The following is a 12,033-nucleotide window of genomic DNA, read 5'->3' as shown; positions in this document are numbered from 1 at the left end:
AACCACATGGACTGTAGCCGCCAGGCTCCTCTGTCCATGGGATTTCCCAGACAAGAATTCTGGAGTGGGTGGCCATTTCCTTCTCCAGGGGGTCTTCGCCACCCAGGGATCAAACCTGTGTCTTCTGTATCTGCAGGCAGATTCTTTACCAGTGAGCCACCAGGGAAGCCCAAACTTGAGTGGGGCTGTGTGCTAATAAAGCTTTACTTATGGCCACAGTGATGTGAATTTTACAAAATTTGCACATATCATAAAATCTTCTTCTTTCTAGTGATTTAAAATAGGAAAATAGGTGGTTGGCAGATTTGGTCCATTGGCCCTGTTTTGACTCCTGTTCTAGAGTGGCCGTCTGAATAAAAACAGGAGAGCTGAACGTGGATTTGCTGAAATGAATGAATGAGCAGACCCTTTGGTGTCAGAGTGGATAAACACAACAGTTTGCCTTCTGATTATGGATAGAAGTATAGAGCAATATCTGGTAGATAAGGATTAATTACATTTGGTTTAGGATATAAACTCCACGTCTCCATGTCATGCTAGATGACCATGGTCTAAAGTGATGGTTTAGGATGTTAAAACCTCAGTTTCCTTTTCCTTTCTTTCCTTAAACAGGTTAGCTTAGTCTTTTTTTCCCCTCCTTTTGAGTCTTAGCTGCTTCTTTTTTCTCCAGTGTAACTCACACCATTCTTTGCTCTTGCTTTACCAGTTATAGTTGTGATTCAAAAAGAATGCATAGCACTTAACTTACCCACTGGGCTTGTTTTTTTTCCTTTCATTAACTTCCTTGATCATTATGCTTGATGGTGGTAACTTAATCACACCTATAAAGCAAACAAATAAACAAAAATGCAATGTAACTTCAGTGCTTACTTAGCAGGCAAAGATGCTTTACTACTGCACATCTTTTATTTCTACTACTGAGCAAATTATCTGTTCTTTTGGCAGAAATGTTAGCAGAGTAATGTTAACTCCTGGTGATTATGCCACCAGTTGAAGAGATAAGAATCAAATCCCCTCACTACTTATTTGCTATTGCAGAACCTCACAACTGGCTTGACTGAATTTCTCATTCAATTGATTGAGCTTTTAAAGTGTTCAAATGTTCATTGAACCAGTTGATTCAGTCAGACTAGCAGCTGATATTTTTTGATTCATGATTTATCTTTTGTGCTTGTACTGGCACAAATTCATTATGATATTGTAATTCAGTGAACAATAGATGAATTTGCTTTAAAAAATTCTATTATTTTAGATGGGAGGTGGGAAAAATCTCAAAATTTCCAGTATCTAAAATGACATGGTAAACTGAACACATATATCCTGTTATTTCTTTTTTTAAAATTAATTTATTTTAATTTGGCCACACCACGTGGCTTGTGAGATGTTAGTTCCCCAACCAGGGATTGAACCTGAGCCCTCCACTGTGAAATGAGGAGTCGTAACCCCTGGACTGCCAGGGAATTCCCATGTTCTCCTATTTCTTATACACTTACCTTTCAGGACCCGAACAGCCCATCGAGCTTGTGTATCCCCTGTGGATAGTAAGGAGCCCAAGGGTTTGATGAGACCAATGACAGCCAGGGTTGGCTTTGGTAGATGTGCAGGAAAGATGTACTTGTATAGCGATGCCTGGCCATCTTCGACTTTCACTACAGTCTCGTCAAGGAAGGGGAAATCAAAAGTGTATCCAGTGGCAAAAACAATGATATCGATGGGCTCTTCCTTTGGGGTGTTGTTAAATACGACAGAGTTTTCCTTCACTTCCTTAACGCTTGTCTTGATGAGTACTTTCCCAGTGATGATACGGCCTGGGAGCTCGTCATTTAGCACAGGCTCTCTTAGTTGTACCCTAGACATTAACATGGATAAGGAAGAGATCTGCCAGGAACTGATGCAGTCAGCCCGCCCTCCTCCTCCCCTTCTCCTCTTCATTTTGCGACTTGCCCCTCAGCTAGGCAGGAGGTGACAGTACTGTGGGAAGTTACCTTTGTGGGAGTGGCTTCATGAATGACCAAGAAGGATGATGGAACCATGCTTACCATTTACAAGAATTTAGAAGCCTGGGGAGAAGGAGGTCAGAATTTTCTCTAGCTCTACTTCTCCTGCTGAATTCTAGCATTCAGTTATCCCTGTCATTTTAGAGATAGCTGAATGCTGAAGGACCACAAGGGAAACCAGGGACTTCTCTATGTGCTGAGAAGTGCTAGAAACTCTTTCCTCCTCAGAAGCAATTGTATAAGGAAAGTATGCATGTGTTTAAAAGGAACAAGGGCAGAATTAGCTTTTTCTGGCTATGCCTTTGGAATCACCCTTTTCTGGCTGTGTCCTTGGAATCACAAAGCAAATGCTTTGCTAGATGGTTTTAAGTAAGCTGAGTCATTTTGGGCTTATGGTGAATGCACAGAAACAGACAATGTGATCAAATGGAGGGAGCTCTGGAGCAGGAGGTAGTAAGGGTGGCTTTGTGTCCAAATGTTTATACTTAACAGAGCTTGGGAAAACCATTTCATCTTTGTAGGCTTTCCTTTATTCACCTGTAAAATAGGGATGCTAATACTTGCCATCCTTGTTAGTTGATTGGGTAGGATGAAGAACATATGAAATAGTATATTTCTAAGAACTTTGGAAATGAAAAAGGATTGGCTAAATCTAACAGGGAAGATATTACAATTCCTCAGGCTTCTTTTACATTTTCTAGGCTTTGTGGGATTAAATAAAGTCTTTTGAGTGGCCATTCAGGCTAAATCAAGCTTATGGTAGGAAAGGCTCTGGTGAAAAGTTTAAAACTCCTAGGGGACCTGAAGTTAGGTAACAGAAGAGGGTAGGTAAGAAAGGAAAAAAATGGAGACAATAGCAGGACTAGAAGAGCAGGGAGAGAGGAAGGTGTATGAGAGAAGGATGAAGAGACCCAGAGGAATGAAGTACATGTAGTAGGAAGGGGGCTGTCTCCCAACCCTGGTGGCTTGGGTGCCACGTGATCAATCCTGGTCCAGAGTGGAATCTGGGGGAAGATCAGACAGGATCTCCAGGCTGTGGTGCTACCCTGGCAATGGAATATCATTGTACAGAGTCAATGAATGAGGAAGTAAAATAAAACCACTGGTACTTGTTAATGGGCTAAGTAATGGGTTGTAACTGAAAGGATAAGACTGAAATCAAGGTCATCTGAAGAAGGCACTGTTTTTTGAAAGATGGTGAAGGATTAAATTTTTCCCACACTGTGAAACAGGCAAATGTGTTGTTTTTGTTGGAAGAGTCATAGACAAATAATTCTCTTTTGATTGCTGCAACTAAGGTTTATGTAACTTGCCAAGGTCACAGAGTCTGCTTGGTACTAGATTAACTTGGGCAAGTGACTGAATTTCCCTGTCTTAGTATACCCACTCTGAAAGGGAGGTTATATGGTTTACTTTAAAGGGTTGTTGACAGTTATGTATCACATAATTCTACTTACCAAGTGCTGAAAACAGTTAGCCATTATGACTAAGTAATTTATATGAAGTTTTCCTTCATACTCAGTCTTGTTGCTGTATTATGGCTGCTGGAAGGACCAATGCCCCTTCTCCCTAACAGCCTTCTGCAGCCCCTCTGCATTTACCTGTCTTCTGGTATTAAGCCATAATTTGCATGATTGAACCAGCTGTTCATCCTTTTCGCTATCAACCAATTCACAATTGGAGTTGGAAGAGAATTTCTGAATGTGTTCTGAAATCGTGTCATGAAAACCATGTCCCATGGGTACCCTGAGTCAAAGACACGGCTGATCGCCCATGCCCCTCCGGTGGTGCTGAGGAACACCTAGAAGCAATCAAAGAGGTCACTCAGTTTGACACAGTGAACAGGGCTGGTTCTGTCAGAGATTATTTTCATGAGTTGAAAGGCACCAAATAGCCAGCCACCCCCAAAATACCTCCCTGACAAGATAGTTTTGGCTTCTCTAACTCCCACTTTATTCTTTTGAGATAATGGTTTGAGTATCTAGAGTATTAAAATGCCTTAGCACATATTATTGAGCACTTTTTATCTGCCAGGCTCAGTGCTAGACACCATGGTGAATTATATATTGTGGTTGGCCATAGGAACTTAGAATCTCATGTGAGAAGATAGTGAATAGGTGATAACAACTTTGTATGCTAGTGACTATAAGCAAGAGCAGGGCAAGGATGCAACTGAAAGTTGTCTGCAGGGACTTCCCTGGTGGTCCAGTGGTTAAGACTCTGTCTTCCTAGATCAAACCCATGCAGGAAGCACGGGTTTTATCCAGGGAATTAAGATTCCACATGCTGCGCAGTGCAGTTAGAAAAAAAAAAAAAAAAAGATGTCTGCAAAGGGTTTCAACATAAAGCATTGTTAGAACTGATAGTAAAATTCAGTAATACAACTAGTTTTGGTGGATTTTTAAAAAACAGATTATTTGACTAGTTGAGTTTACCAGCTGACCTAGTTCATTAAGCTAATAGTTGCTTTGGAACCTATACAACAAAGAGTTGTCTGTATAACTTTTTAAAATTGAAAAATTTAGTCAACTGATCTGTTGCTTTGCAAATACAAAACAACTGGTTTAATGCCTGTTTTCTCTTCCAATAAACTGGGGCATGGTGGCCATAGCTGCAGTGTTAGTGCTTTAATGATACATTTTGACTGACCTTATAATACTGGAGTAGGTAGCCACTCCCTTCTCCAGGGGATCTTCCCCACCCAGAGATAGAACCTGGATCTCCGGCATTGCAGGCAGATTCTTTAGCATCTGAGCTACCAAGGAAGCCTCATAATATGATGGAGCCTTATGGTGGCAAGAACTACAAGCCCATCAGTAATTCTGACATTAGACATATTTGCACCTGCCTTTCTTCATCATGATGAAGAATCAGTTATGATATTTTGGTAGAAATGAATTATATTCTGAAACAAGGGAAGTTTCTTTGTCAATATAGAAATGGTGTGTGCCAAAGCATGTTTTCAGATTGAAGAAATTTCCAGTGGTTAGAGAAATAGAAGTAGTAATATGTGACTCAGATGTGTTGGTCATTGTGAATGGGCCTATGCTGATTTTTGCTTCAGAACCTCCTTTTCCTTCCTTCGGGATAATTCTACCAAATTGCTAAGTCTCTCCAAATCAGTCAATCAATCATCGAGTTCCTTCCTTAAAGTTCCAGAACGGAACACACTCCCAATTCTTTTTCCTCATACCTATTTTCATTCTTGCAATTATTGATCTAATTCTTTACACTTATTTACATGACATCTGTTTTCCCCATGACTATACCATCTATGACAGCAGGAATCCTGTTTGATTATTCTGTTCTCCCGTGTATCCTCCATGCCTGGCACAACATTTGGTATAGCAGAATTCAACAACTAATATTGATTTGTTACCTGAATGGCTTTCAATGAGTTCATAGCATAGTTGGAAAGAAAATACACACTATAAATAATACATACTATATATTTTGCCTGTATATAAAAGGCAATTGCCCTGCCGCGCTAAGTGGCTTTAGTCATGTCCAACTCTGTGTGACCCTGTGGACTGTAGCCCGCCAGACTCCTCCATCCATGGCGATTCTCCAGGGAAGAATACTGGAGTGGGTTGCCATGCCCTCCTCCAGGGGATTTTCCCGACTCAGGGATTGAACCTGAGTTTCATAAGTCTTTTGCATTTGGCAGGCAGGTTCTTTACCTCTAGTGCCAACTGAGAAATCTCAAAAAATGAGCAATACCAAGAATTCAAAGTGCCATCTGAGGAGTGTAAATTTCAGTTATTACATCAATTCATACTGGAGAGATGATTTTGTGTTGGGTAGAGGTGTCTGGGAATGTAAATGTAAGTTGTCATAAAAGAGAAAAGGGCACTGCAGAAGGGAGGGCTATGGTGTGAGTGAAGGGGAAAATTGAGGCTTGGGGGTGGGAAAGGTCACAGAGTAGACCAGTCGGCGTTCAGTTGATGATCATGTGGGAAAGCAGTACAGGATAAAGTTAAAATGGCAGATCTGGACCAGGTGATGGAGAGCCCTGTAATTAATGATTTTTTTTTTTTTTGGGTAGGGAGGAGTTGTTAGTTTTTTAACGTTGAGTGTCATAAGGAGAGCAGGCTTTTCAGAGGATTTGTTTCTTGGTGGTTGGGGGTCTGGATGGATTGTTGTGTGTATGGGGCTGGTCTGGGGCAGGAGTCCAGGCACTTAAGGTAGAATTAGGAGCAGGGGCTTTGAATGGAAGAGACTTGGGTTTGAGGACTGGCTCTACCAGCTGCTGGTGGTGTGCCTTTAGGCAGCTTGTTTAACTCTAGGTTTCAGTTGCTTCACTGGTGGTTAGGGAGTCTTGTACCTACTTCATGGCTTGTTTTGATGATTGGCTGAGGTCATGCAGTAAAGCCTTTAGTGCTGTTCTTGGTACAGAGTAAGCAAGCCCCAGTAATAGTAACTCTTCCCATAATTGTGAGAAGGAAAGTGTAACAGATTCCACGTGAGGTGGTATGGACCTGATGAGGATGGTGGCAATCAATAAGGAAAGGAAGGAGCAAATGGGAGATCTTAGTAAGAAAAAATTAGCCAGAATTTTCTGACTAATGGGACTGAGTAAGAAACAGATTCTTCCTGTAACTCATTTTGGCTGGGAAAATAGCAAAAATAAGAAGTCAGAGAACCCAAATTTTTGAGGAAAAATGATACAATATGACACCTGGAATTTATAGTAACATTTATGAACATTCAAGAAAAAAGTACCTAAAAAATCTGTTTGTGTGTGTGTGTTTTAGGAATTTTTTCCTTTCATTATCTATCATGGTGTCAGACACAGTTTGCTTGAGGCATGCATCTTAAGATAAAGCTCCTCATTAGGTAACACCAAGAACCATACCTTCTTTGCCAGGTGGCTGGCCTCCACAGCAATGTCTGTGCCAGAATTTCCCATTCCAATAACAAGAACGCTCTTGTCCCTAAATATATCTGGATGTTTATACTCTCGGCTGTGGAAATACTGGCCTTTAAAAGTATTTATACCTATAGAAAAAAAAAAGGAAGTCAGATAGAAAATTTACAAGATCTGTGAATGAAACACACACATTATTCAGCTAATAACATCCTTTTGATGGGTGATTTAGGTTGTTTTAATAGCATACTCAATTTTAAGAAAATCTGAAACACGGATACATAATTATGCAAGATACAGAAATTGGTGAGTGATTATTTATTGAATAGAGATACTTACTCCATCTCACTAGATGGACCTCTAGTTTTACTTATTAGATGATTACTAAGTTAAAATATCATGGCACTATAAAAAAACCAACCCCCCCCAACCCACTGGGGATTTCAAAGTTTTTGAGCATGAGCCACCCATCCTTCCTTTGCCCTGCAGTAAACCATTTTCTGCTAAAAACAACAACAACAACAAAAAAACAAAAACAAAAAAAAAAAAGAAGGAAAGAAAGAAAAAAAAAGCATGGCATTAAGACTTATTAAGCTGAAGTATAAGAAGTCATTACTTTTTAAAATTTGATAGAAATGAATGGGACAGAAATACTCTATTTGCTAATATTTGATTATTTAGAAGTTTTCATAAGCAAGGAGAAAGAGCAGAGAAGTTAAAGTGAACTATGAGTCAGTGCTTCCACTCTATTCAGCAAACTTTTTGGACCCCTCTTATGTGCCGGACACTGTGCTAGACGATATGGGAAATAAGAAATAAAAATATGGGACTTTCCTGGTGATCCAGTGGTTAAGAATCTGGCTTCCAATGCAGGGGATGCAGGTTCACATCCCTGGTCAGGGAACTAAGATCCCACATGCTGCAGGGTCACTAAGCCTGTGTGACACAAGAGAAACTTGAGTGCCACAGCAAAGACCCAGTGCAACAAAAATTTTTTTAAAAAAGGAAATAAAAGTATGGTCCCTATTTGAAAGATCCTTGTGTGTTCGCCTTGGTGACTGATGGTAACTCAGGCTAGGTTTGCTGAGCCAGCCAGAGTTGGCTCAGAGAAAAAGGAGATATGTTAGTTATACTGGGATCAGAGCTATTTGAATTAGATAAGACATCTCAGTTGATGCCAAATCTCACTGAAACATCAAATGCTTGTGGAGGGTTTTGGAAAATACTCTTAGGTTGCATAAAACGATCAAAAGCAATCCTGTACAAAGAACATTTTTTTTTTTTTTAAAGAAAATATCACAGTACATCTAGATTCTCAGTGAATTCTCAGGATATGGATGCTGTGGCACATTAGTGGCACATTACTGGGCCTTAACCAAGGCCCAGTAACTCTTTATTTCACCTTAAATCTTTAGAAATCTAACACGAATCTCAGTTAAAACCCAACCACAATCTAGATCATGAAGTTTAGCAATAATGCAATCAAATTCAAATATTGACTTAGCTCAATATTTGACCCAATATGGATCCGAGAACTGCCAGGAATGGAGAGCTGGACAAGTTTAATGAGAATAATAGCATTATCTATGAATGTTAGATTATCTTAGATTATCTCTGGATCAGGCTCTTTTGGATCACAAGTGGACAAATATGAGACTCTGTGGCTTGAGTCTTCTCTCAGACTAATACTTTCCCCACTTATATTACAGGAGAACAGAGCAAGAACTTTTGTTAGGTGAAGTGGCTGTGTTAGTAAACAGCTGAATGTATATGGTTTCTGAATTAATAAAATAAGTTACTTTGGGAAGTTATATATTTATTCCAACTGTAATACCTATTATATTTACTAAGACTTTTTGGAACACTTTCTTCTTGAATTGCCTCCAGAACTCATGACATGGTTTTTTGAATAGCTTAAATGAGTTTAATTTTTGTGATGATTAACACCTACTCCAGGGTGTGTGTAAGTCTGCTATGGGGCAGAGAGAGAGATGATGAGGTTTGGAGGACTCCATTTCAAGTCTAAAGTCATGAAATTTTAGTGCTCAAAGGCTCCTTAACAATAATTCAGCCATGGATTTGAAATAACCAATTGGTAGTGGCTGGTAATATGGATATTGAGAAGGATGGCAAATACTGTAGAGTTCTGTTTGCTTGATTTGTGATATATAATGTTGGGTAAGATAGGTAAAACCCCTCAGTTTCTAGGAAGGAAAACAGAGGCTTAGAAAGGTTAAGTGTAAAGCCCAAGATTATATAGCTTTTTTTCCTTTTTTAAACATGTGATGGGTAATGGGTTGGTGTCCTAACAAGGTTTAGGAGGGAGCACATGTCATGCAACAACATGAACACCCAATCATCATGCCCATGAACTACTAAAGGATCATAGCTTCTTAATTGTATAACCGGGAATCTATACCTCCTGGGTCCCAAGCTCATCTTATTTAAACTGAACACATTGGCTCCATTGCTTTCAAGCTATGCTTTATCCTAATCTGACCTGACTTGAGTAACATCTGCAGGGCAGGTCCAGGACCATTTCAAGTACATGAATTTGTTGTAAAGTGAGTATTGCTGTTACTACAGGCCATATGTAGACTGGGATCACTCCACTGGACCCCTATAAAACTCATTTCATTCCTTTCACGCAGGCTATGTGTTGTCTTATCCACTTCTGTATTCTTAGCAATAAACACAGTGTACTCTCTATGTCAGGAAATTCTCTGGATTCTTGGAGTGATCCAGTACCAGGCACTCCTATTGGGAGTTAGAGTAACTTGCCTACTCAGGGGTTTTCTCTGTAGGCAAGAAATGGGTAAGGTGGAAAGAATTCATAGTCGAATGCATTCAAGCAGAGGCTGTTGAGTCTTTCTCAGGGATGCTGAAGAGTTTCCTGTATCAGGAAGAAGGCTGAACTGCGTTCCAATTCAATGATTATAGTCTATGACAGTTTTCAGGGTGTGTTTTATCTTAACGTGGCCTGACTTCAGTAACCGCTGGGAGCAGACCAAGTATCATTGGAGGTAGATGAATTAATTGTGAACTGAGCCTTGTGATCACTGTGTCATATTTAGATGATTCGGATTAAAATTTGCTTAAGTTTGAACCTTTTGAATCCTGTGCTGCAGATTAAATAAACCAAGCCACTGGATTTTCTATTCCCTCTGAGTTGTAATCCAATTGAAGTTTGACATAAATGAATCATGGTTGCAAAAGCCAGATGAAGAAACTGAGGCCCAAAGATATCTTAATTTGTCTCCCAAGACTCATGCCCCTGGTGACTATTACCCAGTGCCATAAACCTTTGATCTAGGTAACTGCTGTGACCCATAGACACAAACAAATGAAAATCAAGTTATTTTTTCCTTTATTCACAGATTGATGCTTGTGACCTCTCCTCTCACCTTTGTCAATGCACTACTGCTGTGTCTAGCAAACGGTCTAGGCCTCCCGTGTCTTAGAAGGTTTTCTGGTGCTGCCAGTCACTTAGAGATGGACATTGAACTTCAGTGAAGCATGAAACTGCTTCACAGTTATTCATTCTACTCTTTGGTACTCAAAACTTGTTTGAAACTGATGAAAGCCAGAATCTGGCCAAATAGCGCTGGTCAAGGGAAAAAACCCTCTTACCTCACTACTTTAACTATTTAATGGAGGAGATCAATAGGAATTTATTTCCAAAACAATCCAGTATCAGGGTGGCTCACATAAGACAAATTAAAGTCAGTTGTAGAAAGGGCTATACCTGGAAAGGAGTCCAGTGGTAAATACGGATTAGTAAGAAAACCAGTGCAGACCATGACAGCATCAAAGATGGCTGACTCTTGCTTCCCTTCGCGCAGAGTGACTACCTCCCACTGGCCTGTGGCAGTAAAATCTGGGCGTTTTCTTACACTGTAGACTTTTGTCTGAAAAGAGAATCATAGACATGGTTAATAGTTTTCAAGATTCCAGAAAGGGCTTGCTGGCTGACATGCCAATTATTTCAAATGTTCTTGAGCACAGACTAAATATAATAAGCATAACCCTAGACACTGAATTGGGCTCTCAGGTTAATCACAATTTTCTGGATGGAAGTATTCTAAACTTAGTGTTGTATAGGGGTATTGAAGAGAGGTGGTCAGGTCCAAAAATTTTAAGTGATTTGCTCCAAGTCTCACAATGTGTGATAGAACCAAGACTATAACACAGGTCTTTCTGTGTTTTTAAAGTTCTTTTTCTGCCGTATCTAGTTCTTACAGAAACAACTCTGTTTTTTCAACTTTAAACTTTTTATTTTGTATTGGAGTATAGCCAATTAAAAATGGTGTGGTAGTTTCAGGTGAACAGCAAAGGGACTCAAGAGACAGTTCTTTTCAACCGTTCCTTTAAGATAGGCATGGATAGTATATAATTGAAAATATAAATCTGGTCACAAGTATCTTAGCTTATGAAAGGCCTTATAGGCTATGGTACTGAAGTTTGCCCAGACTGAGGGAACTATGGAAGAGTGCTCATTTTATGGGTGAATTTCTGTGGAGTTGTCTGAATTTCAATACAGTTGATTGCTGAACAACATGGGTTTGAACCGTGCAGGTCCACTTATATGTGGATTTTTAAAAAACAGTAAATATTACAGTAAACAGGATTCATAAGTGTTTGGATCCATGGATGTGGAACTGTGGATGCAGAGACAGCACAAAAATGGAGGAAATGGGAGATTTCCATTGTGCAGAGTTGGCACCTCTAATCACCCATGTTGCTCCAGGGTCAACTGTAGTCTATTTTTGTTCTCTTCGAGTACATGTATGTCCATGGGTACTAGGTTCTGATTCAGAAAATATATAAAAGAAATTTACAAGTCAAATTTAAAAGCATAAAAGAGACTTTGCTGCCTCATTTTCCTCTTCAGGTTTCAAAGAGGACAGGCTTCTCAAGTCCCACTTAATGGTTCACTGTCTAGTTTATCATACTTGAAGTGCTTGTTGGGGTCTACATTTGTATTAGCAATCGTCTTTTTAAAGCACAAATTTTCAGCTAATTAAAAGATCATTCAAAATAAAATTTATTTTTATCTTGAAAATGCTGAATTTATCATTGAAAACTTGGAAATGTATAGAGAGGAAGGCAAAACAAAACCTCTCACAGACAGCTGCTTGCGTGTACTTTCTTAAAACTTTGGTGAACATC

At 39.6% G+C, this 12,033-nt stretch overlaps 1 protein-coding gene and 1 non-coding gene across 3 annotated transcripts in view; both read right to left on the bottom strand.

Annotated features, from left to right (window-relative positions):
* The window catches only part of LOC122708155 (dimethylaniline monooxygenase [N-oxide-forming] 1-like), a 33,676-nt gene that overhangs the window by 1,814 nt on the left and 19,829 nt on the right, over positions 1–12,033 (bottom strand). For both annotated transcript variants that reach the window (XR_006345027.1, XM_043924310.1), the window contains exons 4-8: positions 10,610–10,772; positions 6,853–6,995; positions 3,599–3,798; positions 1,494–1,849; positions 749–821 (exon numbers count right to left, since the gene is read on the bottom strand). Coding sequence is in view for 1 of the 2 variants with exons in the window: in XM_043924310.1 (XP_043780245.1) it covers positions 749–821; positions 1,494–1,849; positions 3,599–3,798; positions 6,853–6,995; positions 10,610–10,772 (935 nt within the window). In the remaining variant the exon portion in view is untranslated. The remainder of the gene's footprint in view (positions 1–748; positions 822–1,493; positions 1,850–3,598; positions 3,799–6,852; positions 6,996–10,609; positions 10,773–12,033) is intronic.
* On the bottom strand, positions 9,144–9,248 carry LOC122708407. The gene has a single exon (XR_006345187.1). It is a non-coding gene; the product is annotated as a small nucleolar RNA U13 (small nucleolar RNA).

This window comes from Cervus elaphus, chromosome 14 (assembly GCF_910594005.1).
Source record: "Cervus elaphus chromosome 14, mCerEla1.1, whole genome shotgun sequence".
Taxonomy (NCBI): domain Eukaryota; kingdom Metazoa; phylum Chordata; class Mammalia; order Artiodactyla; family Cervidae; genus Cervus; species Cervus elaphus.
This window is presented reverse-complemented; position numbering and strand designations above follow the sequence as displayed.